The sequence below is a fragment of the Callithrix jacchus genome, chromosome 12 (assembly GCF_049354715.1).
Source record: "Callithrix jacchus isolate 240 chromosome 12, calJac240_pri, whole genome shotgun sequence".
Classification (NCBI taxonomy): Eukaryota; Metazoa; Chordata; class Mammalia; order Primates; family Cebidae; genus Callithrix; species Callithrix jacchus.
Window position 1 is genome coordinate 45723627 of NC_133513.1, and position 27417 is coordinate 45751043.

Below are 27417 nucleotides of genomic sequence, written 5' to 3' on the forward strand. Positions count from 1 at the left end.
TTGGGGGGCTGAGGTAGAAGAATTGCTTGAACCCAGGAAGGGGAGGTTATGGTGAGCTGAGATCATGTCCAGTATGGGCAACAGGATACAAAGTCAATATACAAAATCAACTATTTTATGGCAAACAACTGAAATCTGTATTTTTAAAAACTACCATTTATGAAAAAGCAAAATCCAAAAGACAAGAAAAAAAAAATCCAAAATAACAAAAGAAAAATAGGTACAAATCCAACAAAACACAGACTAATTCTGTATATTAAATATATAGGTAGATTTCTTTCACATATATGTATATATATGTGTATGTATACATGTATATGTAAAAGATTATATATGTGTATATGTGAAAGAAATCAGAGAGAACTAAATAAATGGATAGCCTCTGTTCATGAAGGAAAGATTAAATATTGTTGAGATATCAATTCAACCATAGATTCAGTATTCTCCTATCAAAATCCCAACAGAATTTATGTTTGTAGAAATAGAAAAGCTGCTTCTAAAATTTACATGGAAAGGCAAAAGAACCAAAATAGTCAAACAATTTTGAAAAGAGATGGAGGAATCACACTACTTCAAGACTTACTATAAAGCTCCAGTAATCAAGAGAAAATGATAACAGCAAAAGACAAACAGACCCACACATTTAAGGTCAAAGTCCTTTTTGACAAAATTACAAAGACAAAACACTATAGAAAGGATATTCTTTCCAACCAATGGTGCCAGGACAACTGAACATACACATATGATAAAAATATTCTTGGTCCGTAACTTACACCATACACGAAAACTCTTAAAACAGATTATAGACTTAAGTTTTAAAATTAAAACTGTAAGGCCGGTTGCCTCACCAGGACTCAAACGAACACATTCATCACTCTCCGTGCGGGATAACTGCGTCATCACCCAAGCTCATTATCTGGCCTCACCACACGGCTTCCCCGCACCCACCTCTGCATACCATACCCAAGCCCACATTCAGCACTAAATTATGCATCCAACCTCCAGGCCGTTGTTGAAAAACCCTGCAGAAAAATTTTTAAAGAAGCCCCCACCAAACCCTGCCCGGTAGCAGTCTGCCCCATACGCCCCCGGAAGGCCCACTTACCCAAGGTCCCGCCTGCCTACTGACAGCTACCTCCAGGCACTTCCTGCCTCTCAACAGCCAATGAAATTGCCCTCACTTTGTTTCCCCTACAGCCAATCAAGGCCCACTTACCCAAGGTCCCGCCTGCCTACCAATGACAGCTAGCTCCAGGCACTTCCTGCCTCTCAACAGCCAATGAAATTGCCTTCCCTTTGTTTCCCCAATAGCCAATTAATTGCCTTTCCTCCCCATAACCCCCGCCCCCAAACAGTCAGGGGCAACTTCTTTGGCCCCATCCTGGACCACAGAACCTCGCCTGGGAGCTGAATAAATTAGCTTCTCATTTACTTATACTTGCCTCAGTTTCCTCATTTTACCTCGGCAATAAACCTTACAAAAACTATAAAGTTTCTCCAAATAAACATACAAAATCTTTGTAATCTTTATTTGAGCAGATTTCTTAGACCAAAAACATGATCTATGGAAAAAATAATGGCAAAAAAAACTATAAATTTTGCTTCAAGAGCAAAACTTTTGCTCTTATACCTGTAATCCCAGCAGTTTGGGAGGTCCAGATAGGTGGATCACCTGAGGTCAGGAGTTTGAGACCATCCTGGCCAACTTCATGAAATACCATCTCTACTAAAAATACAGAAATTAGCCAGGCATGGTGGCAGGTACCTGTAATCCCAGCTGCTCTGGAGGCTGAACCAGGGAGGCGGAGGTTGCAGTGAGGCTAGATCATGCCACTGTACTCCAGCCTGGGCGACAGAGCGAGACACTGTCTCCCCAACCAAAAATAATAAATAATAATAACAAATACACACACATATATATATACACACACACATACACATAATAAAGATAGAAGACTTGGACTGGGAGAAAATATCTGCAATCATTCAAATAAAATACTAAGCATAATGCCTAACTCATAGAAAGCCTTTTTTTTAAAAGTGTTGGCTAATTTTAAAACAATAGTCACAAAAATAATGATAATGTGAAGGGCTAGGGTTATTAACTCACAATTGTACATAGCTTCCCAAAAAGCTAGTACCATTATAAAAAATATCCATTGGTCTCATCACTTACATACCTAATAAAGGAGCTATATCTAAAATATATAAAGAACTCTAAAAAATCAGTAAGAAAACCTACATTAGTGTTAATAGGCCAAAAAAAAAAGACATTTCACCAAAAAAGATATACAAATGGCAAACAGTCATATGAAAGCATGCTCAATATCATTAATCTTCACACAAATGCAAATTGAATCAACAATGAGATACCACTAAACACCTATTGAGTGGCTTTTAAAATATACTGACAATGCCAAGAGCCAGCAAGAATGCAGGACAATAGTTACACTCTTACATTGCTAGTGGAAACAGAAAATGTATAGTCACTAAGGAAAACAGTTTGGTAGTTTCCTCAAAAGTTAACTTTACACTTACCATACAACCCAGCAATCCTACTCCTAGGTATTTATCCAAGAGAAATGAAAACACATGCTCACATGAAAATCTGCAAATAAATGTTAACAGTAGCTTTTTTTGTAACTGCAAAAAAGTAGAAAGCAACATAAATACCCTTCAGCTGGTAAATGAATAAGCAAACTGGTACCATAAAGTAGAACATTAATTCTGCAATCTACAGAAACAAATTACTCATGCATAGTGTAGGATAAATGAATTTCAAGTTGCATTATGCTAAGTGAAAAAAGCCAGACTCAAAGGCTATATTTCATATTCAAAAGGCTATATAATATCCTTTTGAATATATATATGATATTTGAATATATATATGGTATATGGTAACCTTTTCACATTAGTGGTTGCCAGGAGCTAGCAGTGGGTGTAGAAATTGACTATGAAAGAAAAAAAGGAATTCTGGGAGGTGACTGTAATAGCTGCGCAACTGTCTGTTAAAGCTTATAGAACTGTACACGGAATTCATGCAGGTGGAGATCTTTGCTTGATCTGAGGGCTTGACATGGCATTTCCTGTTCTCTCACCTGTGTGGCTGCAGCTCGGGCTTTTGGCTTGACCCAGCTCAATCTAGGCTTTGGAAGAGCTACAGAAATATCTAGAAAAGACAAAAGTATTGCTGGAAAAGGCTTGGGAAGAGAGTACGTGATGCCCTTACAGCTGAAAAATCCAAATGGGAGACAGAAATCAAGAACAAGATGCAACAGAAATCTCAGAAGAAAGCAGCACTCCTAGATAATGAAAAGCCAGCTGCTGTGGTTGCTCCCATTACAACGGGGTATACAGTGAAAACCAGTAATTATGAATGGGATCAGTCAGATAAGTTTGTGAAAATCTACATTACCTTAACTGCAGTTCATCAAGTTCCCACTGAGAATGTGCAGGTGCCTTTCACAGAGAGGTCATTTGATCTTTTGGTAAAGAATCTAAGTGGGAAGAGTTACTCCATGATTGTGAACAATCTCCTGAAATCCATCTCCGTGGGAAGCATTTCAAAAAAAATCAAGACTGATACAGTTCTTATTTTATGCAGAAAGAAGTGAAAAACAGCCAGGCACGGTGGCTCGTGCCTGAAATCCCGGCACTTTGGGAGGCCAAGGCAAGCGTATCACCCAAGGTTAGGGGTTTGAGACCAGCCTGACCAATGTGGCAAAACCTTGTCTCTACTAAAAGTACAAACATTAGCCAGGTGTGGTGGCAGGTACCTGTAATCCCATTTACTGGGGAGGCCAAGGCAGGAAAATTGCTTGAATCCTGGAAGTGGAGGTTGCAGTGAGCTGAGATTGTGCCACTGCACTCCAGCCTGGGCGAGAGTGAGACTCCTTCTCAAGAAAAAAAGAAAGGAAGGAAGGAAGTGGAAAACACAGGTGGGATTACTTGGCTCAGGTTGAAAAAGAGTGCTGTTCTTACACTGCTAGTAAAGTACCTGTGACTGGGCAATTTATAAAGAAAAAGAGGTTTAATGGACTCACAGTTCCACGTGGTTGGGGATGTCTCATAATTGTGGTGGAAGGATAAGATAAGCAAAGGCTTGTCTTAACAAGGTAGCAGGCAAGAGAGCATGCGCAGGAAAATGCCCTTCATAAAACCATCAGATCTCATGAGACTTATGCATTACCATGAGAATAGCATGGGAAAAACCCTCCCCCCCATGATTCAATTACCTCCCATCGGATCCATCCCACAACACATGGGGATTATGGGAGCTACAATTCAAGATGACATTTGGGTGGGGACACAGCCAAACCTTAGCAAGTGCAAAGAAAAAGAGAAGCCCTCCTATGACACTGAAATAGATCCCAGAAAGAGACTGATGAATATTAAAGAAAATTTAGGAAGGAGATAATGATATGAAGCAAACCATTAATAAAGCCTGGGTGTAATCAAGAAAGAACATCAAAGGAGATGCAGAATTTTGAGACTTAAAAGTCCTTTTGGGAACTGTATTGTGGAAATACTGATGTTTCTAATAAGGAAATACTGGTGAGTTGCATATATAAATTTGACAGCTAACTATTTACATAGCCTTCTTCTAAGTAAAGGCAAAGAATTCTTCATTTTCTACCAGAAGATTTATTTAAATAAAATATGTTTATTAAACACTCAAAAAAATTGTGCGCCAAAAGGCTGAATTTTACTGTGTATATCTCAACAGAACTGCACTAGCTTGAACAACGCCCCCGCTCCCTGCCCTAGAAATTCATGCCTATCCAGAACCTGTGAATATGATCTTACTTGAAAATAAGCCTTTGCAATGTAATCAAGTTGAGGTCACGCTGGATTAGGGTGGTTCATACATCCAATATAGCTGATATCCTTATAAGAAGAGAAAAATTTGGATGCAAAGACACACAAGGGAGAAGGTCATATGAAGATGGAAGAAGAGACTGAAGAGATGCATCTACAAACCAAGGAATGCCAGCGATTGCTGGTAATCACTAGAAGGTAGAAAAAATGCAAGTTTCTCATCTAGAGTCTTCAGACAGAGCAAAGCCCTGATGAAAATGCCTTGATTTTGGATTTCTAGCCTCCAGAACTATGATAAAATAAAATTCTATTGCTGTAGGCCTCTAAAGTGTTTGTTATGGTAGCTCTAAAAACCTAAGATTTGATCAAAAACAGTTAAAAGCAAACCAAAAGGAAAAACACCAGATAAATTTCAACAATCACACCCACAAAAAGCTGAAATAGCAGTATTATTGTAACACAAGAAGCAAAGTAGCATTAAACTAGGAAAGTATTAATAAAGATAAACAAAGAATTCTAATTAGTAATCAGAGGACCAATCTGCCAAGAAGATGTACCAATCACAAACAGGTGTCTACCTAATAGCCTGAAAATACTAAAACAAAAATGGAAAGCATTACAAGGAGAAATTGAGACATCTGTAATTATACCAAGAGATTAACACTACTCTCAGAAACTCACAGATCAAAGGCAGAAATTTGGTAAGGATACACGATATAAATATTATAATTAACAAGCTTGATATTATAGACATACTGCTATCCAAGATACAGAAAATATCTATTCTATTCAAACAAACGGAGCCATCATAAAAACTGACCATGCCATTGGCTAGAGATTAACAAACTATGGTTCACAGGACAAATCTGGCCAGCTGCCTATTTTTACTAGAGTTAAGAATGCTTTCAGATTTTTAAATGGTTGAATTGAAATGTTTTATCTACACAATAGCCTCAATTTTATGTCTTGCCCAAAAATGCTAAAATATTTACCATGTGATTTTCTAAAGTTTTCCAAACCCTGTTCTAGCCCACAAAGAAAGTATTAACACATTCCAAAAAATTTTCAGAGAGTATATTGTTCTGATCAATTTAAAAATTAGAAATAAATTAAGTATAAGCCCCATATACCAAGTCATTATTTTTGAAAACTGAAAAAAATTGAAATAAAATAAATGCATAGGATAGCCCAAGACAACTAGGAGTTATTAATGTTTAAGTTATTCATATGCCTCCAAAATATTCTGCTCCTTTTTATTAAATCTAGCAGTCCAGATTTTAAGAGATCGAAAAAAGAAAAAGCTATTATTTCCATCAAAGCACAAGAGTCTTAAAGATTAGTAATATAACTACAACTGAATCAAATAATAACCATTCCCCCTAATAAGTCTGACACTACCAATGATTAGTACTCTCTATTCTTGACTAAAATCAAAGTGCCCAAGCCAAAATTAGGAAACATATTTGGGGGGAGGGAGATCATAAAATTGAAAACATTCTCTTTCTAAAAAATACTGAAGAAATAACTTCATGCATGCAATTTTCATGTTTTACATTATACATACTAAAGAGCTAACATTTATTGACCGGTGATGGGTACTGTTCCAAGTATTTTGCATAAATATATTTAATAAATGCATGGAAGCAAAAATACTACAGAAAATCCATAGCACCGGAACAAAAAATAAGTAATTTATAGTTAACTGACTGTCCAGGAATTCTGGGCTGCTTTACTAAGTGAAGTGTTTTTGCAGGTTCTATGGGTTCTAGTTACAATTTGTGAACTCTAAATGCAATGAGGATGCTAATACATAATCAGCATTTTATTAAAGATGGATATACCTTCTTCTATTCTGAAAGCATTAGAGAACTATTGTCAGCAAACCATCTTCCACTCTTCTTTTTTGACATAGCACAAAGGTAAACTTTTGTTCTAATATTATAATTCTTCCACATATTAACTTGCTAAAAACCCTGTAACAAACTCTACCTTACCCAGGTGCTTCTTCCATGAGTTTGCAAAAACTGATATCTTCCTGTGAGTTCCAGGGCAGCTGCAATGGACATGGACACTTGAAATGACTAATAAAAATGTTTGGCAGCACTGATCAGTCCCTACTAACAAGCATCATCAGTGATGTCAACAAAGCTGCCTTTTGTTTCAGATACACTATAACACAATCACAAGAGGCATCCTAGGAAAGGGAGCAGAGGAAGAGAGAGAGGTTTTCTTTCTTTTTTCAAAAGTTTTTTTTTTTTAAATACAAAGGTATACGCATAAACAATCACAACATATCATACAGTCTAGAATGTAAAACTAAGAACAATTTTTGAGTAATACTGTAACTCAACTGTGAAATTTAAAATCTAATAATTCAAGCTGAAGTTGAGAGGATTTTGAAAACAGACTTACAAAATCTGATTTTTAAAATAAGTGCTTTAAAGGTGAAGTGATCCTCACAGACGGTAAGCACAAAAACACTTTGAAATAAAAATCATATCTATCTGGCATCCAAATTAATTGGAATGTTGTTATACATAAATATAATCTCTATAATATTCCAAGCAAACAGTATTTACAAATTTTTTCTGCTTAAATTTTTAATTTATGGATCTGTTATGTCTGTACATATCTGAATCTGGATATCCCCTTCCTGTAGGTTTGTCACTTAAAGATATTCCTCTTAATTTCTTCTAATTTTTCTACATTTTGATTTTTTAAAAATACCTAACTTCTCAAGCCATCTGTGTTCTGCTACAGTAGAAGAAACTAATTTGTCCTATACCACTAATACATTTTCCTCAGTAACATTTGCATAAAATCTTTCTATATGCAGGTGGGTGCAATGGCACATGCCTGTAGTCCCAGCTACTTGGGAGGCCAAAGCAGAAGAATCATTTGAAGCCAGAAGTTCAGGGCTGTAGTACTTTATGATCACACCTGTCAACAGTACAGTCATTGCACTCTAGCACAGGCAACATAGTGAGACCGCGTTTTTAAAAACAAACTTAAAAACAAACAAACACACACCTCTCTGTATCCAACTGTCTTTTACTAACTACTTCAGCACATATTTCCATGTTTCCTATTCTCTTTCATTGCTCTATGCTTCTCTTTGTGTCAGTATTATATCCTGCTCTAAAGGGTTTTTTCCCCTTTCTCCTTTTCTATGTACACAAATCTTATCCCTTCGTGTTTCCAATTTTGGAGTCATTTGGATGAATTCCAAAAATAAAGCTGCTGTGATTTTGGCTGAAATTGTATTAAATCTATAAATCATAATGGGAAGAACTGTAGATACACACCATACACTCAAATTGAATTTTATACAATCTTTATACAACACACAATTTATCATACACTCAGATTGTATCTTACACAATCTTTTTGTAACAACTTAATTTGTTGCCCTTTTCAACACATCATTCCTGTAATTATTTAATACATGTATATTCTCCTAGATTATTAGCTAGCTATCTTGATTACTACTTTAATATCATGAACTAAACTAGCATTTATAATACTTAGCCTTCCTATAGAACATAAATTGTTTCTACAAAGTTTCTCAGGTTTTTGAAAATAAAGCATCAGAAATGTCTCTCAGTAAATTTATTGATAATTTAATGGTATATTGATACAGTGATAGCTGCTTTATTTACTACTGAAGTCCCAGTTCTATGACTTATTGGCCTTGGAGTCTTGAACACAGTATAGTTTATCTACTAGAACAGAGTTTTTCTTTTTGAGGGGTAGAGGACATGATCCACAATAAAAATACATTTTTGAACTCAACCAAGTACATATATACATGAATAGGTATGCATTTATGTGTGTATGTATATATTCATGTGTGTAATATAGGGAGATACACATATATCTCTCCCTAAAAACAAATTTCACAAAAAAGTATTTGTCCTTATTACATATGATGTCCTCTGATAGTTTTATACTGTTTTACTTCATTACCAAAAATTCTAGTCATGATGAAAATTCATTTTAAGACCCACTAACCAGTTTTAACTTATAGCTTTCAGAACAGTATACTGGGTACAGGTAAAAAACTGTGTAATCTTTATTTTTATCTTCATTACTACCATAATCCTTCGTACTGACGGAATAAAAATAACTAAACAAATTTAAGTATTGAAGTAAATAAAATTAGCTTTCTGGGCAGTTACGTAAAATTGTGAGCAATTAAAAACCCTTGACTTTCATGTTACTGCTGTTGCTATTATTAACTGCTAACATGCATTAACTACATCACATGTATCAGATTATGCTCATACATATATCAGCATACTATGCTTAACATTTTAGGATACTATCAGAATAGTATGCTTAAAATGTTATGATACTATGCATGATACTATCTCAGCATTTTATGGGAATTACCTCAGCATTCTTCACAACAGTCCTGAAATAAGAGATATTACAATCTCTATTATTTTTTCTAGGAAATGGCAGCACATAGAGTTTAAGTAACTTTTCCAAGATTATACAAGTAGAAAACTTTGCCTGAACCCAAAACTTGACCTTGGAACTGTCGATTCTGATTTTTTCTTTTTCCTCTTTCTTTTTTTTGTGTGTGTGTGTTTGGTGGGGGGTGGCGGGAGGACAGACTCTTACTCTGGTGCCCAGGCTGGAGTGCAATGGCATGATCTTGGCTCACTGCAACTTCTGCCTCCTGGGTTCAAGTGATCCTCCTGTCTCTGCTTCCCAAGTAGCTAGGAATACAAGCATGTGCCACCATGCCCAACTAATTTTCATAGTTTTAGTAGAGATGGGGTTTCACCATTTTGGCCAGGATGGTCTTCTGACCCCAGGTGATCCAACTGCCTTGGCCTCCCAAAGTGCTGGGATTACAGGCATGAGCCACCACACCTGGACTGATTTTTCTAAATTACATTTATTCCTATTAACTTTCATCATTGAGATGTAGAGATTCAGCATTATCCCAATTATCCCACAACTAAAAACAACTTGAATGTCTATCAACATATAAATTGATAAAAGTAAAATTGTGGTACATATATGTAGAATGGATTGCTATTCAGCAATAAAAAAGAAATGAACTACTGATACTAACAAAACACAGATGGATATTAAAAACATTAAGGTAAGTAAAAAAATTCAGAAACAAAAAGAATACACATCAATTGGTTCCATTTAGACGAAATTCTAAAAAAAGATAAAACTTTAGAACCAAAAACAGACTACTAGTTGCCTGGGCGGGGTTTGAGAGAGAACTGACTGCAAAGGGAAATGAAGGAACTTTATCAGCTACAGAAATGGTCTATACCTTTAATGTGCTAGTAATTACACAATTGCATATAATCATCAAAACAAACTGTACACTTAAAATCAGTGCAGTTTATCTGAATGTACATTCTGTCTCAATAAAGTTAATTTGTTTTTTAATTCTCCTCTTCACCTTCCTATCCCTTTCTTAACAAGCCATCAGGTGAGACACAGCAAAATAGGTCTCCACCCAAAAAGCCCAGCAGGAAGTTTCAGAGCCTAAACACGTTGAAAGAGCATGTCTATGGGGGAGGCATCTTACCAAGTATGCCACAACCCAAAAGGAGTGAAAACAGCATCCATGAGGAGTGGAGAAACAGCTTGGTATTAGAGTCAAACTTAAGTGGAAAGAATAGAGTGTATGTGCATAATCAACAGCCTGGCATGGGCTATCACAGTTGAAGCAGAGTGAAGTGCATATCCACATATAGGATCGCCTGGTGAAGGCTGCCAGAACTCTCATGTGATAAAGAGTAAAGGGCTCAATGCCAGGTTTCAGACCGAAAAATGGTAAGGAGGGCATCCATGTGTAGACTCAAGTGACGTGCAGTGTCAGAGGCCAAGCAGAGTGAGAAGCATCCACCTGGAGAGGGGGATTGGTGTGGAGTATCAGAGCCCAATGGGCTAACAAGGAGTCAGAGCTGTAGTAGTATGAGGAAAGGGTATGCAGAAGAGTGGGAATAGCCATGCTTGGGGATTCAGAATCTTAGCAGGATAAGGAGGGCACCCCCAAATATGCATAGCCCAGCAAAAGCTATCAAGCCCAAGTGGCTTGAGCAGAGTAACAATACAGGAGAAAAAAATGACAAGCTGTAGTAGGAAACTGTCTACACCCAGGAGAACTGATCAAATAAGTAAACATTTTAAGAAAAGTGGAAACCACTTTTCTCATTGACAAATAAGGGAGTTTATAAATACATAAAAAGAGAAATGCTACACTTAGACTAGAACTGAAATTATGGCTACAAACTCATAGTTTTCAATATCCATAGATATAGAAATAGAGTCACAAATATATATAAAAATACCTACGAACGCTCACACACACACTCACATACCGAGATGGCTTAAGAGCACTGATACCCCAACAGCATTAAGCACACCTAGACCCGAGATCTTAGCTTCTAAATACCATTCCCCTCTAAAAGTAACACAGGGATCTTTGAAAACAATAGCTGTTTCCAGCTCAGGATATGGAAAATACTAAATTAGCCTGGGGCATCTTTTTTTTTTCCCACTTCTAAGTTCAGGTGTACATGCGTAGGTAGGATGTACAAGTTTCTTAATAGGTAAACATGTGCCGTGGTGTTTTGCTGCACAGATCATACCATCACCCAGGTATTAAGCCCTGCACCCTCCCATCAGCCATTCTTCCTGATCCTATCTTTCCTCCCATCATGCCCCACAGGCCTTAGGGTGTGTTGTTATACCCCCATGTGTCCATGTGTACTCATCATTTAGCTCCCACTTATAAGTGAAAATATATGATGTTTGGTTTTCTATTCCTGGGTCAGTTTGCTAAGCATAATGTCTACAGCTCCATCCATGTCCCTACAAAGGACATGAACTTATTCCTTTTTATGGCTGCGTAGTATTCCATGATGTATAAGCAGCACATTTTCTTTATCCAGTCTATCACTGATGAACATTTAGGTGATTCCATGTCTTTGCTACTTTGAATAGTGCTACGATGAACATATGCATGCATGTGTCTTTATAATAGGATGACTTATATTCCTTTGGGTATATACTCAGTAAGGGGAACCCTGGTAATTAAACTAAAGAGCTTTGGGTTTATATAGCTTTGGGTATTTCTGCCTCTAGGTCTTTGAGGAATCCCAAGCCGTCTTCCACAATGGTTCAACTAATTTACACTCCCACCAATAGTGTAAAAGTGTTCCTTTTTGTTCCACAACTGTGCCAGTATCTGTTGCTTTCTGACTTTTTAATCATAGCCATTCTGACTGGTGTGATATGGTATCTCATTTTGCTTTTGATTTCCATCTCTCTAATGATCAGTGATGTTGAGTTTCTTTTCAGACATTTGTTGGCCAGATATGTCTTCTTCTGAGAAGTGTCTGTTCATGTCCTTTGCCCACTTTTTAATGGGGTTATTTTGACATTTTCCTGTAAATTTGTTTCATTTCTTTATAGATGCTACTAGATATTAGATCTTTATCAGATGGAGAGATTGCAAAAATTTTCTCCCATTCTGCAAGTCATATGTTTACTTTGTTGATAGTTTATTTTCTTGTGCAGAAGCTCTTTAATTAGATCCCATTTGTCTATTTTTGCTTTTGTGGCAACTGCTTTTGGAGTCTTCATCATGAAATCTTTGCCCATGCCTATGTCCTAAATGGTATTGCCTAGGTTTCCTTCCAGGGTTTTATATAGCTTTGGATTTTTCTTCTAGGATTTATATAGTTTTAAGTCTTTAATCCATCTTGACTTGATTTTTTGCATATGATAAAGTGTAAGAAAGGAGTCCTGTTTCAATTTTCTGCATATGCCTAGCCAGTTCTCCAAGTACCATTTACTTAAAAGGGAATCCTGGCTGGGCACGGTGGCTCATGCCTGTAATCCCAGCACTTTGGGAGGCCAAGGTGGGCAGATCACCTGAGGTCAGGAGTTCGAGACCAGCCTAGCCAACATGGTGAAACCCCATCTCTACTAAAAATACAAAAGATTAGCTGGGCATGGTGGTGGGCACCTGTAATCCCAGCTACTCAGAAGGCTGAGGAAGGAGAATTGCTTGAACCCAGGAGGCAGAGGTTGCACTGAGCTGAGGTTATGCCATTGCAATCCAGCCTGGGCAACAAGAGCAAAACTCCGTCTCAAAAAGAAAAGGGGGGGGGGATCCTTTCCCCATTGTCTGTTTTGTCAGGTTTGTCAAGATCCAATGGTTGTAGGTATGTGGTCTTATCTCTGGGTTCTCTATCCTGTTCCATTAGTCTATGTGTCTGTTCTTGTTGCAGTACCATGTTGTTTCGGTTACTGTAGCCTTGTAATACATTTTGAAGTCAGGTAATGTGATGCCTCCAGCTTTGTTCTTTTTACTTAGGATTGTCTTGGCTATTTGGGATCTTTGTGGTTTCATGTGAATTTTTAAATAGTTGTTTTCTAATTCTATGAAGAATGTCAGTGGTAGTTTCATGGGCATAGTATTGAATCCATAAATTACTTTGGGCAGTCTGGCCATTTTCACAATACTGATTCTTCCTATCCATGAGCGTGGAATGTTTTTCCATTTGTTTGTGTCCTGTCTGATTTCTTTCAGCAGTGGTTTGTAGTTCTCCTTGAAGAGGTTCTTTACTTCCCTTGGTAGCTATATTAATACCTAGGTATTTTATTCTTTTTGTGGCATTTATGAATGAAAGTTCATTCAAGATTTGGCTCTCAGCTTGCCTGTTGGTATATAGAAATGCCAGCCATTTTGCACATTGATTTTGTATCCTAAGACTTTGCTTAAGTTGCTTATCAGATTAAGAAGCTTTGGGGCTGAGATGATGGGCTTTTCTAGATATAGAATTATGTCATTTGCAAACAAAGATAATTAGACTTCTTCTCTTCCTATTTGAATACCTTTTATTTCCTTCTCTGGACTGATTGCCCTGGCCAGAATTTCCAGTACTATGTTGAAAAGGAGTGGTGGAAGAAGGCAACCTTGTCTTCTGCCGGTTTCCAAGGGGAATGCTTCCAGCTTTTGCCCTTTCAATATGATATTGACTGTAGGTCTGTCATATATGCCTCTTATTATTTTGAGGTATGTTCCTTCAATACCTAGTTTATTCAGTATTTTTAACCTGAAGGGATGTTTAATTTTATCAAGGGTCTTTTCTGCATCTATTGAGATAATCATGTGGTGGTTTTTGTATTTAGTTCTGTTTATGTGATGAATTGCATTTATTAATTTGTGTATGTCAAACCAGCCTTACATCCCAGGTATGAAGTCTACTTGATCATAGTGGATAAGCTTTTTGATGTGTCGCTGCATTAAGTTTGCCAGTATTTTGTTAAGGATTTCTGCATTGATGTTCATCAAGAATACTGTCCTGAAGTTTTCCTTTTTTTTTTTTTTTTTAATCTCTGCAGGTTTTGGTAAAAGGTAACACCTGAACAGGTTCTGAGGATTAAATGGTAGTAATGTATCAATGTTTATTTCCTGATTTTGGTGACATAATATCCTTAATTGTAGGAAATACACACAAATATTTGGGGTAATGTACTTCGGCAGACAACTTACTCTTGGTGCTTCAAGAAAAAGAAACATATTAAAAAGTAAAAAAAAGTACTTGAAAAGTTTTTCCATCAATAAGACTTCTGAAAAAACTTAATATTATAAACAAAATAGAAAACAAATTTCTTTCAACTCATAAAGGGTATACAAAATAAAAATAAAGAAGATATCTCACTTAAGCACTAAAAGCATTCCTGTTAAGATCAGGAGCAAGACAGGAACAATTCAATATTTTATTGAAGTTCCTAGCCCATGCATAAGGCAAGGAAAAGTACAAACCTTGAAAAGGAAAAACATAATTGTCATTATTGCAGCTGACATGTTACCTACATTAAAACTTTTCCCCAAAAATCTGTGGATAAATTATTATAATTAATAATTGCATCAATGTGGAATACAAACTCAATAAACACAAGTCTATGGAATTTCCATATACTAAGAATCCATTAGAAAAATGACAGCACTTAAAATAACAACACAAAACTTTCAATACAAGGAGTAAACAAAACTGTATAAGACTTTTATGGGAAAAAAGTATAAAACCGTATTTGAAAACATTTATTAAAGCTAAAGCAATGAGCCAATATATTATGTTCTTGATTACAAAGTCTAAGGATAGTAAAATGTCAATTTTCCCTGAAACTGATCTATTGGTTCAATGCTATTCCCACCACAATTCCAAAAGAGTTTTTACAGAACCCAACAAATGATTTCAACATTTTATGGAAAAACAAAGGACTATGATACGTTTGTAAAGATACTTTTGAAGAAGATAGGAAACCATGTTGATTTCACACTAAACAACAGTTAAAATGTACAATCTGACACCGGAATAGTATCACATATAATGGACATCTAGTTCATTAAAAGCACAGGCATTGTGTATCAGAGAAAAAGGAATGAACTCTTGACTGGGCACAGTGGCTCACGCCTGTAACCCTAGCACTTTAGGAGGCCGAGTCATGAAGATCGCATAAGCCCAGGAGTTCCGAACCAGTCTAGGCAACAAAGCAAGACACTGTCTCTACAAAAAATAAAAAACAAAAATAGCCCAATGTGGTGGTCTATGCCTATCTATAGTCCTATCTACTTGGGGGGACTGATTGAGCCCAGGAGGTCAGGCTGCAGTAATATGCCACTGCACCACTTGCACAGCCTAGATAACAGCAACACTGTCCCAAAAAAAAAAAAAAAAAAAAAAAAAAATGAACCCTTCATACTTTAACCCCTGAATCCACTAATCACCCAGATAAAAACAAGTGGACCTCTACCATATACCTTAAAGTAAACAAAAATCAATTCCAAGTTGTTTGAGATTTAATTGCGAAGGTCAAAATTCTTAATTTTTTTAGAAAAAAATAGAATATTTTTATGACCTCAACAAGAAAGGATTTTCAAACAAGGATTTCTAAAAGTACAAACCACAAAGAAAAAGTCTGATAAATTCAACTATATTAAAACTAAGATCTTTTGTTCATCAAAGGATATCAGAGAATGAAAAAGCAGTGTATGAAATGGAAGATAATATTTGCAGCACATATAACCAATAAAGTACTTACATCTAGAACACACAAAAATCTCTTTCTCTCATATACACAAAAGACAAAAGCAGGCAACAAACATTCCATAAACATACAAAGAGGTTCAACTTTATTAGCAGTCAGAGAAATGCAAATTAAAACCACAATTAAATGTCACTATATTCTATCCACATGACAAAAATTCAGAAGTTGGATAATATCAAGTTTGCACACATATGAAATAATAAAAAACAATATCTACTACTTAGGGGAGTAAAAAAAACAGTTTGGTTTTTTCAGAGTGAAATATTTCCTTGTTTTAGGACTCAGAAATTCCAATTCTGATTAGATACTCCAGAGGAAATTTCTCACGGTTGTACCAGGAAAATGTTCATGGCAGTACTATTTGTCAGAGTCAAAAAAAAACTGGAAACAAACAAAATGGACATCAAGAGTAAAACAGACAAAGATACTATGGTTTGTTCACAGATTGAAGCACCAATAGAGAAATGAAAATTAATGAAACAGATCTAAACATAAATGAACCTTTTTAAAAAGTTGAATGAAAGAAGTCACAGAAGAATACTCACATTATAATTTCACTTATATAAAGTTCAAAGAGACAAACCTTATATTCACAGAAATACAAACACAGATGGTAAAAATGAGAAGGAAAACTCTAGACTCTGGAAGGAAAGGTACTGTAATCAGGAAGAAGCATACAGGGAGCTTATTAAGGTCCTATTCCTTAACCTAAGTGGTTAGGGGTACAAACTCTTTCACATTCTAAGTTAAACTGAACCTCTATGTTGCATATATTTTTATTATGAATAGTTAATAAACTCTTTTTTTTGGAGTGATAAGAAAAGTGGGGGGATAGGGAAGCATGCATGCTCTGGCTTTTCTTTGGTTCTCGGCTGCCAAGTGGCAAACATTCCGTAGCCTCTTAGCTCAGTGAACCCCACTTAGGATGATGCCACTTCTAATATTCCATTACATACTATTGCCACTACCCCCAGTGCCCCTACACGCAGAGAACAAGATAATTATGTGAGAAAAAGATTACTGGTTTTATTCTCAGTGTTGGAGGGGAGAGGGAATAATGAAACTAAACATTTGCATATCACATTTGACAGTTCATAAAACACTATTATATACTCCTTTATTTTTATCACCAAAACGAGCATCCTGACGTAGACAGAACATAAATCATAGAAATCAAATATTTTGCAATGCAAATAAAATGCCAGAAAGAGGTATCATCATGCCTTTCCATCACTCCATCTTAAATTCTCCATTTCTTATTGCAAGGTCAAAACAGATGCTAAATGTGAAAATATGACAAAACAAAACAAAAAAACAATGAAAAGAAATGAGAAGGGGGAAAAGTGGATGGGTATAACTACTTTAGAAAACCTTCGTACTGTCTACTAAAGCTGAATACTTTATCTAACTTATAACTAAGCCAGTAATCTCACTTATAGGTATAAATACAATAAAAAGGCAAACATATGTTCACCAAAAGACACATACTAGAATACAGCAGCAACACTGTTCACAATAAACAACAACAAAAAGGAAACTTGTCCAAATGTCTATCAATTATAGAACAAATGAAATAAACTGTGGTATATTAACACAATGGAATATTCTACAGCAATGAGAATGATGCAAAAAACAAAGATGACTCATGAATATAATATTAAGCAAAAGAAGGCAGATAAAAAACAAGTATATCCTATAAGATTTCATTTCATTTCAAAGTTCAGATACAGATAAACTCATCTATATTTTCAGAAATCCACTGGCCACCGTGACAATGGGCAAGCAGAGGCCTCTCTGTTCTAGTAATGTTTCATTTTTGCTAGATGCTGGCTACACAGGTATTTTCAGTTTGTGAAAATTCATTATGATACACACTTATTAATCATGCCCTTTTCTGTATGTATAATATGCTTTGATAATAAGTTTTTGAAACAGGGTTTAGAGACTTAAAGAGATAAGGTAACATAAATTACCTTTTTCATCATGTCCCTATGTTCTTCATATCAGAATCAAAATTCTTATTCAAAATTTCTAAATCAAGCAATAAACTGTATAGAGGTGTTAAGCTAAAATAATCAGAAAGCTCTGAGTTTAAAATGCACTCTACATTAATATGCAACTGGCTGACCTTGCAAAACACAATTAAATTTCAGTCTTAGTTTTCTGACCATTAAAATGGAATCACTACTGCTTTCTTATCCCACAATGATGTTGTGAAAAGTAGAATGAGGTATACAAAAGAGCTGTTTAAACCATAAAGTAACCTTGATTTGAGTAAAACCACAAATAAAAAATAGATCAGAGGCCAAATATAATGGGGTTTACAATTTTTAAATTTTTGTGTGCAGTAGGAACTTTGTTCAAGTGAACTCTTAAACAGAGTAGTATTTAATAAAACAAAGATTCCTTTGCTTGGGTTTCTTTAAGGGAACACAGAATGATGGCAGAATGAGTGTTGTAGGTTACCTTCACACTCTCTTTTCCCTGTTGTCTCTCAAGGTATCTTCTAGAACACCACTGTGTATAACAGACCCTGGAGTCATAGAGATTAGAGTTAAAAAAAAAAAATCCTGGTTTTATCACTAATTAGTTTTCTGAGCCTAACCCTTTTCAACTGAGGGTGAAGCCAATATCACCTGGTTTTTGGACTAGAGATAATGTACAATGGAGAACCTAGAAAAATGCCCAAATAAACTTAACAACTTTAACATAAAATTTGGATGTGTGCAACAGCCTCCTAACTATTATGACTTAGCTCACTTCCTCTGCTATTCACTTTCTTTAAATCCCTTACAGTAATTTTTTTTTTTAAATAACAATTTGGCCAAATCACTTGTCTGGCTTACTACTACCAACAGAACAATACCCCAGCTAACTTTGTGGCACACAAGGCCCTTGACAAGCTGCCCTAAATCAATCTATCTCTTCTGCCTCTTCTCTAGCATCCTACATTTTAAAAAATTATTATTATACTTTGAGTTCTGGGATACATGTGCAGAATGTGCAGGTTTGTTACTCAGGTATACATGTGCCACGGTGGTATGCTCACCCATCAACCTGTCATCTACATTAGGTATTTCTCCTAATGCTATCCCTCCCCCAGTCCCCCAACCCCTGATAGGCCCCGGTGTGTGATATTTCCCTCTCTGTGTTCATGTGTTCTCTCACTTATGAGTAAGAATATGCAATGTTTAGTTTTCTGTTCCTGTGTTAGTTTGCTGAGAATGATGGCTTCCAGCTTCATCCATGTAACTGCAAAGGACATGAACTCATTCTATTTTAAGGCTGCATAGTATTCCATGATATATATGTGCCACATTTTCTTATCCAGTCTAGCACTGATAGGCATTTGGGTTGGTTCCAAGTCTTTGCTATTGTGAACAGTGCCTCAATAAACATACATGTGCATATGTCTTTATAGCAGAATGATTCATAATACTTTGGGTATATACCCAGTAATGGGATTGCTGGGTCAAATGGTATTTCTGGTTCTAGATTCTTGAGCAATTGCCACACTGTGTTCCACAATGGTTGAACTAATTTACAGTCCCATCAACAGTGTAAATGCATATTTCTCCACATCCTCTCCAGCATCTGTTGTTTCCTGACCTTTTAATAATCACCATTCTAACTGGTATGAGATAGTATCTCATTGTGGTTATAACTTGCATTTCTCTAATGACCAGGGTGATAGGCTTTTTTCATATGTTTGTTGGCTGCATAAATGTCTTCTTTTGAGAAGTGTCTGTTCATATACTTTGCCCACTTTTGGTGGGGTTGTTTTTTTCTTGTAAATTTGTTTAAATTCCTTGTAGAGTCTGGATATTAGCCTTTTGTCAGATGTACAGATTGCAAAAATCATCTCCCATTCTGTAGGTTGCCTGTTCACTCTGATGATAGGTTATTCTGTTGTGCAGAAGCGTTTTGGTTTAATTAGATCCCATTTGTCAGTTCTGGCTTTTGTTGTGATTGTTTTCAGTGTTTCAGTCATGAAGTCTTTGCCCATGCCTATTGTCCTGAATGGTACTGTCTAGGTTTTCTTCTAGAGTTTTCATGGTTTTAGGTTTTACATTTAAGTATTCAATCCATCTTGAGTTAATTTTTATATAAGGTGTAAGGAAGGGGTCCAGTTTCAGTTTTCTGCATATGGCTAGCCAGTTTTCCCAGCACCATTTATTAAATAAGGAATCTTTCCCCATCGCTTGTTTTTGTCAGGTTTGTTGAAGATCAGGTGATTGTAGATGTATGGTGTTATTTTTTCGGACCCTGTTCTGTTCCATTGGTCTATATATCTGTTTTGGTACCAGTGCCATACTGTTTTGGTTATTGGAACCTTGGAATATAGCTTGAAATCAGGTAGTGTGAGCATCCTACATTAACATATCCAGTTACTTAACTAATCACTGGATAAGACACATACCTTTTAAGAAACTCTTTTTTTTGTCTTCCCAGAAATAATAAGGTGTGGAGAATTAGAAATGAGAAAGACCAGGTGTGGTCGTTCATGCTTATAATCCCAGCACTTTGGGAGGCTGAGGGAGGAGAATTATGAGGTCAGGAGATAGAGACCATCCTGCCCAACATGGTGAAAGCTAGTCTCTACTAAAATACAAAAAATTAGCTGGGCACGGTGGTGCGTGCCTGTTGTCCCAACTACTCGAGAGGCTGAGGCAGGGGAATTGCTTGAAACTGGTAGGCAGAGGTTGCAGTGAACCAAGATTGTGACATTGCATTCCAGTCTAGCAACAGAGCAAGACTCCGTATCAAAAAACAAACAAACAAGAAATAAGAAAGCACAAACTTTTTTAAAAACACACAAAAAAGAAATTACATTCTCACCATCCAGGTAATACCAATACTAACACCTTAGCACATAACCCTCTGGAGAAATATACACCTGTAGATATAGATAGTTATATAATCATAATGTACATACTGCCTTATAACCTGCTTTATTCAGTCAACAATCTCCCCTTTCCATTTTAGTAAATTTCCATCTCCTCTAATATACAAGCCATATTCAAATTTCCCCGACTAATCCAAAGTGTCCTTTATAGCTGATCTGTCCAAATCAATATAAATTCAGTTTCAAATTGTGTCTATTTGTCCTTTACATTTCTTTTAATGTAGCACTGTGACCTTCCCTTACCATCTTTTTAGGACACTAAGAAGCTAAAGAGCTCTCACTAATTTTCCTACTGAATATCCAACCTTCTGAATTTGCCCTCCTCTCATTCTTTCATCACCACATAATGTATGATCCCTTAAGGTTAGCACTCTGGGAATGAATTGAAAGTCTGTGGAGGAAATGAACATTTTCCCAGTCTTACACCTTTATTCTAAGCATAATATCAGCTTTCTACTTAAGATAAATTACAACCAGCTCAGAAGGAAAAACCTTCCACTTAGTAGATGCTGAGGGTTCACTGATACCATCCAACACCATAACATAAAGCCAGCCAGTTCACAAGCCTGGCCCATGTACAGAGTCCTGAGTAAACAACTAAGAATCATTATAAACTTGAAGAAATACTCCAAAAGAAAAAGAAATCAAAATAAGCATAAAGAACAAAATGATCATTTAAAAAAAGAAAGAATGCAGGGAATCAAAGAATTCTCAACAAGAATAAACAGAAATTCTCTATTTAGGGAGCTGCAGTGGCTCCAGCCAGTTGTCCTGGCACTTGAGGAGGTGAGGCTATGAGTTCAAGGCCAACCTGAGCAACCTAAGAAGCTCTCATGATTAACAAAAAGAAATTCTCTATTTAACATAGTTCTTGAGAAAAAAAACAGTTGAATAACTTGAATAAGGAACAGTTCTTGGAAATTGCAAATACGATTGCCAAGATAAAGAGTTAAATAAAAATAGAGAACTGGAATATCAAGTTGAGAAAATATACCAGGAAACATAACCATACCCAAATAAAAAGAAAAACATGTAAGAAAAAATAAAAAGATGAAGAGATTCCATTCAGAAGTTCTAGTTTCTGATTACTAAAGATTTCAGAAAGATAACAGAGAAAACAGGTGAAAGAGAATAATCATAGAAATAACAACAAAATTTCACACTACATTAATCTCCAAAGAGCATACTAACTGCCAAAACATCAGGTGGAAAACAACCGACCAACTAAAACAAAACTGAAATCCAAGGACATCACTGTGAAACTTCAGAATGCTAGAAATAAGAGATTTTAAATATCTCAGAGATAAAAACAGGCAAAACACAATGTACAATGGACCAGAATGTAGTAGACCTTCCTACGGTTAAATGAGATCCTAGAAAAGCAATACCCTCAAATTTCTAAGGGAAAACTCTCTTCTGTGACAACCAAACTATTTCATACCAACCAAACTTATTAATATCAATCAAATGTGAGAACAGAATAGGGATTTTCAGTAATAAAGTAACTTAAAAAGTGTGCCATTCATTAATCCTCTCTTAGAAGTAAAGATATATTCCAGCAAAGTGAGAGAATAAACTAGGAAGAAAGAAGACATGCTATCCAAAGAATGCATTCAATCCCAGATTATGAAAAAAAAAAAAAAATTCCAGACTATGTCCCTCCATGACAGCTCTAGAGAAGCTTTGGACTTTAACCTGTTCCGATGAGAACAGGTGGACTGAGGTGAAGAGGGGGCCAGAAATACTATTTTTTTTTCATTAAGTCTTTAAATAGTATATGAACTTTTTTTTAAAAAACTATGTATATGGATCATATTGATTGTTTTTAATTCAGTAAAATGAGAAACAAATTTAAAGAGGCAAAGACATAAAATTTTGAACTCAGTCACCTTTTAACTTCTATTAGCATTTGGGAAACTTTAAAGATGACCTAAAAAGATGTTGCAATTTTCTTCTCATAATTTTGTTGTCATCACATAAACAAAAAATAAGGTCAATTTTATGAGTGTGTAGTACCTAAGATTTCAGAGGCCGTAATAACAGAAAAGAGCCATTATGAGATTTACAACTTTATATAAAGAACCTCAAAAAAACCAAACTTTTTAACTCTTATGGCACCAATCATTGGCTACCAATTCACCTATTACTGCCTGAATTATGCTACTTCTTTCATTATCAGAGGTGGGTTGGTCTTATTAGTTAATATTTAGTCATGGTTCATGATTCAGGGCAGTACACCCAAACGCAAAAGATGGTACATGGTATAGCTAGTACAATGATTGGTTCACAATGGATATCTGACATATTTTACCTATTTCCCACTATTACCTACCACCTCTTCCCTTTGACACTAAAACTACTAATCAAAAAATCATCTCCCCAGACCAGCCAGCAGAAAATCACTATATACTAATGCCTATTTTCTAGTTACAGTTAAACTAGGCTGTAAGCTCAATGTCTGCATAATTAAACCATAAAATCTATTCCTATCTCAAGAGAAGTCAAACATTCCCAGATGCAAAAAGATCCTCCACTTTTTTGTTCTTCAGCACAGAAAAGTTTTTTTAAAAAAGTAGTCATATATTCCCAAGACTGGAGAGTAGTACAGAAAATCCATAACTGAGTAACAGAAAACAATTTACTTGACCTTTAACAGAATATTTACATTCACCATCATTTCTAACACAGGAGCCAAATTTCACTTCAACTAGCCTTTCGTGTGCATATATCGTATGTTTGGTTTTGATGGCCACCAGGAATTACAAGACAGAAAGCAAACTGAGCAGCAAAGTCAGGCTGTTCTTTCTCAACTGTAGTATTAAGCTAATGTTGGCTACTATAAAAAGTATAAATATAGATTTAAAACCAAACGAAAGGTATCTATAACTTAAAATTAGTGTTTTAGTCCTTGGTTTTCTGCTATACATCTGACCTTGTCTATAAGTGCTAAATGCTTAAACAAAATAAGTGCTACTGAATCAGATGCCAGGTTCCAACATCAGCTTCTTTTGTGACTTTGGACAAGTGACATCATTGCTATGAGTCTAGACTTTCTCACCAAAAAAAAAAAAAAGATCTGGAGAATATTAAACTTGAAGATTCCAAACAAAAACTAAATTATATGATTATATAAGCAAAAATTGTTGTTTCTTATTTGCCACTTAGCTCAAATCAGAATAGCAGGCACTGAATACTGAATGGCTACTATGTTTCGGGAATTAGATTGGCCAATTTACAACTACTATTTCTAATTCTATCAACAACCTTACAATGTAGGTATTATGGAAATGAAGAAACAGAAGCAGAGATTGGCTTACCAAATATTATATAACTCATAAATGCCAGGGACTGTGTAATGAGACCATGATGCAATATCCCACAGGTTTTTTTCCACAAAACTTTCTATTATGTACTATTTACAAGCACTACTGTACAGAACTAAAAAGACATTAGTAACCCAAGTAACTATTTTTAAAAAGTAAATCCATTTTACAATTCAAAATATCAGAGCTGGAAATGTTCATTATGTACTCACCTGATGCAGGAGACGTTTGAGTTTGAGTAACTGAGTTTTTACAGCAGTGCAATCCTGAACCATGTGTCGAAGGGTCATCTCATCCAGTATCACTGTATTTTCTGGTACATCAACAAACATCTTCTGAGCCTGGAAAAAGGGCATCCCTCCATAGCTTTCAAAATGACCCAAAGGAGATTCTCTATAGGGAGAGCCTCTGGAAGGGCAGGGAAGAAGGTAGAGGGAAAACATATACAATATAATTTCAGAAATAAATAAATAATAAAATTATTGCAGTGATTATTACAAATCATTTACCATTATCACCAAGCCTCTGACTTGTACTCACCTCAGTCACTAAATGTGAGTACATAGTTTCCACAAAAGGCATAATCAGCTCTAGTTCATTACAACAAATATCTTCTATATCCCCCATTCTTTTGGTATTTTTCACATTAGATGAATAAACCTTCTTTAGGAACCCGGATAGTAACAAAATACTCTGGAAAGACCTCATCTGAAAAAATTAAACTTATTCTTCCTTTTCTAAGCCCGTCTCTATTAAAAATACAAAAATTAGCCAGGCCTGGTGGTACACACCTGTAATCCCAACTATTCCGGAGGCTGAGGCAGGAGAATCCCTTGAACACATGAGGCAGAGGTTGCAGTGAGCTGAGATCGCGCTGCTGCACTCCAGCCTAGATAACACTGTGAGACTCCGTCTCAACAACAAAAAAAAGACTCCAAAAATTTTTACATTTCCCTTCAGATTCATACAATAACATACATGCTGAATAAGAAAAAAATTAAAAGTAGTATGTTTCATAGGAGTAAAAATAAAATATTTTAGCCAAAAGTCATAGTTATAGCAATTTAAAAATTGATACCTTAATTCCAGTTGGTACTTAAATTGTGATGATAACTTTTTTTTTTTTTTCTTTCTAAGATGGAGTCTGACTCTGTCGCCCAGGCTGGAGTGCAATGGCACAATCTGGCTCACTGCAACCTCTGCCTCCTGGGTTCTCCAGCCTCAGCCTCCTGAATAGCTGGGCTTACAGTCACCAGGTAATTTTTGTATTTTTGTAGAGACAGGGTTTCACCATGTTGGCCAAGCTGGTCTTGAACTGCTGACCTCAGGTGATCCATCCCCCTCAGCCTCCCAAACTGCTGGGATTACGGGGGTTGCCCAGGCTGGTCTTGAACTTCTAGCAAAATGTCAATAAATAAGAGAGTAAAAAAATATTCTCTCCAATATAATGGCTATTGTAACATCAAAATTAAAGTTAAAATCATAATGTATTAAATATGGAAAAATCCCAATGTATTAAATTTCAACCATATTGAAAACATAGAAATATGGTTTCTACCAAATTTTCTAGCTTTTGACAAACATTTCCAAATCTCTGAATTCTCAAATATTCAATATGAAGTCAATTTTCACAAGATTATTTTTCTCTGAAACTACTTCTCATAAATTCTCATAAGTACTTCAGGCCTGACTTTCTTTTAACCCAAGAAAAAAATTTTTTAGAAATTTTTAAACTGTTGCTCTTGAATCCTATTTACTTTTCAACTTCTTCCCTCACCACACGTGCCTCCCTCAGAGTGTCTTCTTAATTTATACCTACTTAACTGAGATTCCAAAAGTATGCTAAACTCTCATCTCCAAACCATAACCTCTGGGGAGTCTTTGCCAGTCTTCTCCATTCTTCCCTCCGCTGCACACTTGGTCTAGATTAATTCCTCTTCATCTTAAATTAGTTAACACTACTTCAGAGAACACTTCCTTAAATCCCTTAAGGCAGTGTTTGACACTTCCAAAGCTGTTTTTATAGAGTCCTGTATACTGTGTCCCATTATAGTATTTATTACAATATATTTTTGTCTGCAATTCAGGCCAAATTATAAACTCCATGAAGGAATTAACTGTGTACTGCATCTGAGTTTTGGTTTTTTAGTTTACTTTATTCAGGGTTTTTTGCTTTTTGTTGGTTTGGTTTTTTTGGGGGGAGAAGGCAGTTTTATTTTGTACTGAATGGGTAAGGAACATGTATTTTAACCACTAGAATTTTTTTTTAAAGCTTGTATCTCCAAGATTCTAAAATTCTGTAGCTGTCACATGACAAGAGCACTGCTTTATAATTATAATCTGAATAGTTAATAATCAAGTTAAAACGTACTTCTTATTTTGCCAAGTGAGAGATAGATAAGAATCAGATATGGAATACGGACATATATTAAGCTGACATAAAGGTGATCCAAATGCATGGAACTAATACATTTAAAATGTTTTAGGAAAAGTCAACAAGTCTTGTTCACCAACTGAAACAAAGAACTGACATCTAGAAAATCCACAACAGCCCGCTCTCACCTCAAATTTAGGTTTAAACCCTATCTGACAGTAACCAGCAACTGAAAATTTTTATTATCTTTGGGCCATAGTTTCTTTAACCCTCAATGTTCTCTACTGCCCCCTGGACACATTTACATGCTTTGGGTTGCATTTCAAACCTCCACCATGAGATTCAAAATTAAACCTGTATTTACTCCTAGTACTGAAATGCTGCTTTCTTCAGAAACCGCTTCCTGATCCCCTCAATTAGATAAAACTATCATTTTTAGGATCTTTAATTTCTTTCACAGCATAAACTAAAGAATCCTATATACTTATCAACTCTAATTGGATTGTAAGTCCTTAGAAAAAAAGAGTCACATCTTATTCATTTTAATGTTACCTGCATAGATCATTTGAGTTCAAATTCAGTTGCCACTTACTAGGCTACACAACACACAGGGCAAAAGTTACTGAATCCCTCCATGCTTCATTTTCTAGTCTATAAATTGGGCATAATAACAATACTTATTTGCTTAAATTAGTATAAGATTTAAATGAGATAATATACATTAAAGTACTTGGAGTAGTACATAATATACAGTAAATATTAAATAAAAATAACTTACTATCATATTATTATCAATAGTTTCCAACCTCTTTATCTTGAAACATTTCTTCAAATAGAAGTATCAAAAGAATACTATAATGAACAATTATATACCCTTTCCTATATTTACCAACTGT

At 35.7% G+C, this 27417-nt stretch overlaps 1 protein-coding gene across 13 annotated transcripts in view; it reads right to left on the reverse strand.

Annotated features, from left to right (window-relative positions):
* CCSER2 (coiled-coil serine rich protein 2) overlaps positions 1-27417 on the reverse strand; it is a 204566-nt gene that overhangs the window by 63820 nt on the left and 113329 nt on the right. For all 13 annotated transcript variants that reach the window (XR_004731899.3, XR_013524859.1, XM_054242891.2 and 10 more), the window contains one exon: positions 24360-24555. Coding sequence is in view for 11 of the 13 variants with exons in the window: in XM_054242891.2 (XP_054098866.1) it covers positions 24360-24555 (196 nt within the window). In the remaining 2 variants the exon portion in view is untranslated. The remainder of the gene's footprint in view (positions 1-24359; positions 24556-27417) is intronic.